Here is a 3,520-nt window from a genome sequence, read left to right as displayed (position 1 = left end):
TTTTTGGCCCAGAGAGACTTGAATGGACAGGCTTTGGAAAAGAACGCAGTCAAAAGACTTAATTATTTAGAATTAAGAATTAATAACAGAGTATTATTATGGTAATATGGTACAGTAGGTATTAGGGATGTCACGATCAGGTTTTCTTTTGCTCCTGATTCGATTCCAATCATTTGATTTTGAGTATGTACTGATACCGATTTTCCCCGATACCATAATCACAGTACAATATCCAAAATCACAGACAATGTCCAGTCTAATATCGTCTAACTCTAATATCATGATACTAGGGATGTCCCGGTCAAGTATTTTTTGCTCCTGATCCGGTTTCCGATCATTTGACCTAGTAGGTATACTAGTGTAAACTAAGTAGGCTTTTTTGTTCGATGTGGTAATTTCAGGTTAAAACTCATCCACTGCGGCCTGGGCCGTGGCTCAGCGGTCCAGGCACCTTGGCTGGTAATCCAGTCAGGCAGTGTGCCGTGGGTTCGACTCCCGATCCCGACGGCCTTTATGTAACCCCCCCCCCCCCATCTCTCGCCCCATTTCCTGTCAGCCTACTGTCTATCCCTCCATAAAAAATACAGATAAAATAAAGGCGAAAGCCACAAAAAAACATTAAAATAAAAAAAACTTTTTCATGAAATCCCTCACTGCCAAGGACTTATTTAACTTATTTTTAAAGTGGCATTCATTGATAACATTATAATCATGACGCAAATCTTACAACTCTTGTTCTAAAAAAAAACGAGTGAATTAATGTCACATTTCCGCACAATTAGAAGCAATGACACAAAAAAGAAGACAAAATTGGAACTGGAACACTATGAAACATAATCTAATAAATGGGTACTCACTCCTGATTATCATTTATTTTGTCACCTACTGTACCTGAAAATTAAAAGAGGGACGATTTTATTTTTTTCCTTTTATTTTTTTCTTCTGGAGAGACTCAGGGAGACCCATGGTACTGAACAAACACTAGTAATGATTACTATCACAATATAGAGATTTAACCTTTTATCAAAACCCTTTATCTTTTAACCCATTTTGGGCGGGATTTTGGTGTTAGCATTATGCTATGCTTTAGCTATTGAAAAATAGCAGATCTACAAGCTCATAGCGCGCCACCGAGTGTCGCGCTACAAGCTTGTAGGTTTGCTATTTTAGAAAAATCAAAGAACGACTGACATAGAAACATGGATTTTTCAGAAAACTGTCAGGATGTAGAAGACATTTTTAGAATCTGATCTCAGGTCAGAATGGTAAAACATACTTTATCCAGTACGCTGCCTACCTTGAATGTGTGTGTATTCTAATGTGTGTATTTTGTATGTGTGTTTGTTAGGATGAAGAGGATTCTAAACCTAAACCAACAAAGAGGAAGAGGAAAGGTTCGTCCGCCGTTGGCTCCGACAGCGACTGACTGACGCACCGACCAGCCAATCACACGCCTGCTGCTCCCACAGTCACACCTCCTCTCCTCCTTTTATGGACTCTGCGATTCCATTGGCTGGAGCCTTGGAAACGCCCTTCCCCCCTCTTCTGCAAGACATTTGTTGGGACAGACGGTAACCATGGTAACGTCAGTTCACACTCCCCTCTGATTGGCCGATCAGCCACAGAGTCGTTATGATGTCGCAATGCTGGTTGCCGGTGACAAGCCCTGCCCCCTGTTAGAAACTCACCGGTAATTGGACGATACCCCCTCCTCCATCGCTCTCTCTGATTGGCCCAAATGTGACCACACCCCAAAACAAACACTTTTTGAAGTGAGAAGAGAAGAAACGCTGAACTTTTTAACACAAAATGTCTTTATTTGAATATTTTCATAAACATGAGTCATGAATATGAAATGTTAATAATAAAAAAGAAGGAAAAAACAGACTGGTCCTTGATGTTTTATAAAAACACGATGTGATGTCACTAGCCAACAGGATGTGATGTCACTAGACAACGGGATGTGATGTCAACCCACCGGCCGGGTAGGGTACTAGAGACCTCATTGGTCACTTGGGCCGCTCGTCAACGCCATATTAACCCATTAACCCAGACATGAGACCAGATTGTTCAGAAGTCTTCTAAGTTTTTGGAAAAACCTATGTTTCTATATCAATGGTTCTCAACCTATTTCATGTCAAGGACTCCTAAAATTATATGTATTCGGCCGCGGACCACCATTTGAATATATTGTTCCAGGGACCCCCCCCCCCCCCCCAGAAGCAAATATTTGAGTTTAAAACGTTCACTGTGAAAGAATATATATTCGAACATTTGTACACATTCTTTCAAGATCTTTCAAAAATAGCAGGTCTACACAAGCTTGTAGTGCGGCACTCTGCTGCGCTATGAGCTTGTAGATCTGCTATTTTTCAGCAGCTAAAGTTACTTTTAGAATAATGGTTAAAGTGGTTATAAGGTGACACAGACGCATCCTCAGGTCTAAATGGGTTAAAGTTATACCATAAATCTATATGTAATCTAGTGTATCCTTTTTAGTGAACAAAACGTAATTTTGTACAATCTGTATGATAGAGCTCCGGTTCCCAAACGGTGGGTCGGGACCCATTTGTGCGTCGCGCACACATTTTTACGGGTCCCTTCATTTATTTATTTTTACCACATTTTATTAATTATTATGTCAAAACATATTCTTTAAAAAAAGCAAGCACTTTCGTGAATTAAAACCCCGAATTCAATTACATTTTTCAGTAATGTCAAAGAAATCATCAGAAAAATTCCATAAACTAATAAATAGTGAAAATGGCTGATCTACAGGCTCACAACGCGGCGCTGTAGATCTGCTATTTTCACTTAGTTTGGGTCCCGACTCCCGGGCAAACATCTAATCTCTCTTTTGGGTCACAGCAGGCTAAATAGTTTGGGAACCGCTGTGGTAGATTATGTTAATACAAAATAAGCAGTCATAAGTGATGTGGTTGTACTGTATATACATGTGTGCATTGGTCTCCCTGGTCTTCAACTGTCACATCGAGGCACGGACCATCATTTGATGAGATAGTTTATTGACATACATTACAAGTAAGACGCGCAAATGCGGGAAGCGAACGCAGCTCGTGTGTGTGTGGTTGTGTGTGTGTGTGTGTGTGTGTGTGTGTGTGCTACAGCTGCACCCTGTGTGTGTGTGTGTGCTACAGCTGCGCCCTCTGGTGGCGGGCGTGTGGTGTAACAGCGTGACACACACACACACACAGACATTCAGCCCTTGCTGTCATAGTAAGTGGCTCACTGCGTTCGCAATAACCACCACAGCCCTATATATTCATTTCGGACCATTTGAAAATTGTGAGCTTGTAGATCTGCTATTTAGAGATGAGATTCAATGTATTGTCAATGTACAGTACAAGTACAGTAGATTCAATGTACAAGTGCAGTACACAGCGAACTGTACTTACGTACTGTACGTCGAGACGACGATTAAAAAATCATGAAAAATGATATAATACATATGTCCTTTTTCATTATTTTTGAAAATTTGGGCGTGTATAAATGGAGCCAG

At 40.7% G+C, this 3,520-nt stretch overlaps 1 protein-coding gene across 2 annotated transcripts in view; it reads left to right on the top strand.

Annotated features, from left to right (window-relative positions):
- The window catches only part of ints3 (integrator complex subunit 3), a 31,725-nt gene extending 29,869 nt beyond the window's left edge, over positions 1-1,856 (top strand). For both annotated transcript variants that reach the window (XM_083779687.1, XM_083779686.1), the window contains exon 29: positions 1,349-1,856. In XM_083779687.1, the coding sequence (XP_083635813.1) occupies positions 1,349-1,426 (78 nt within the window). In that variant the 3' untranslated portion in view covers positions 1,427-1,856. The remainder of the gene's footprint in view (positions 1-1,348) is intronic.
- The last annotated feature ends 1,664 nt before the right edge of the window (positions 1,857-3,520 follow it).

The sequence above is a fragment of the Protomyctophum parallelum genome (genome assembly GCF_964188405.1).
Source record: "Protomyctophum parallelum genome assembly, chromosome: 1".
Taxonomy (NCBI): Eukaryota; Metazoa; Chordata; class Actinopteri; order Myctophiformes; family Myctophidae; genus Protomyctophum; species Protomyctophum parallelum.
The sequence above is the reverse complement of the archived record's forward strand: the minus strand, read 5'-3'. Positions and strand labels throughout refer to the sequence as shown.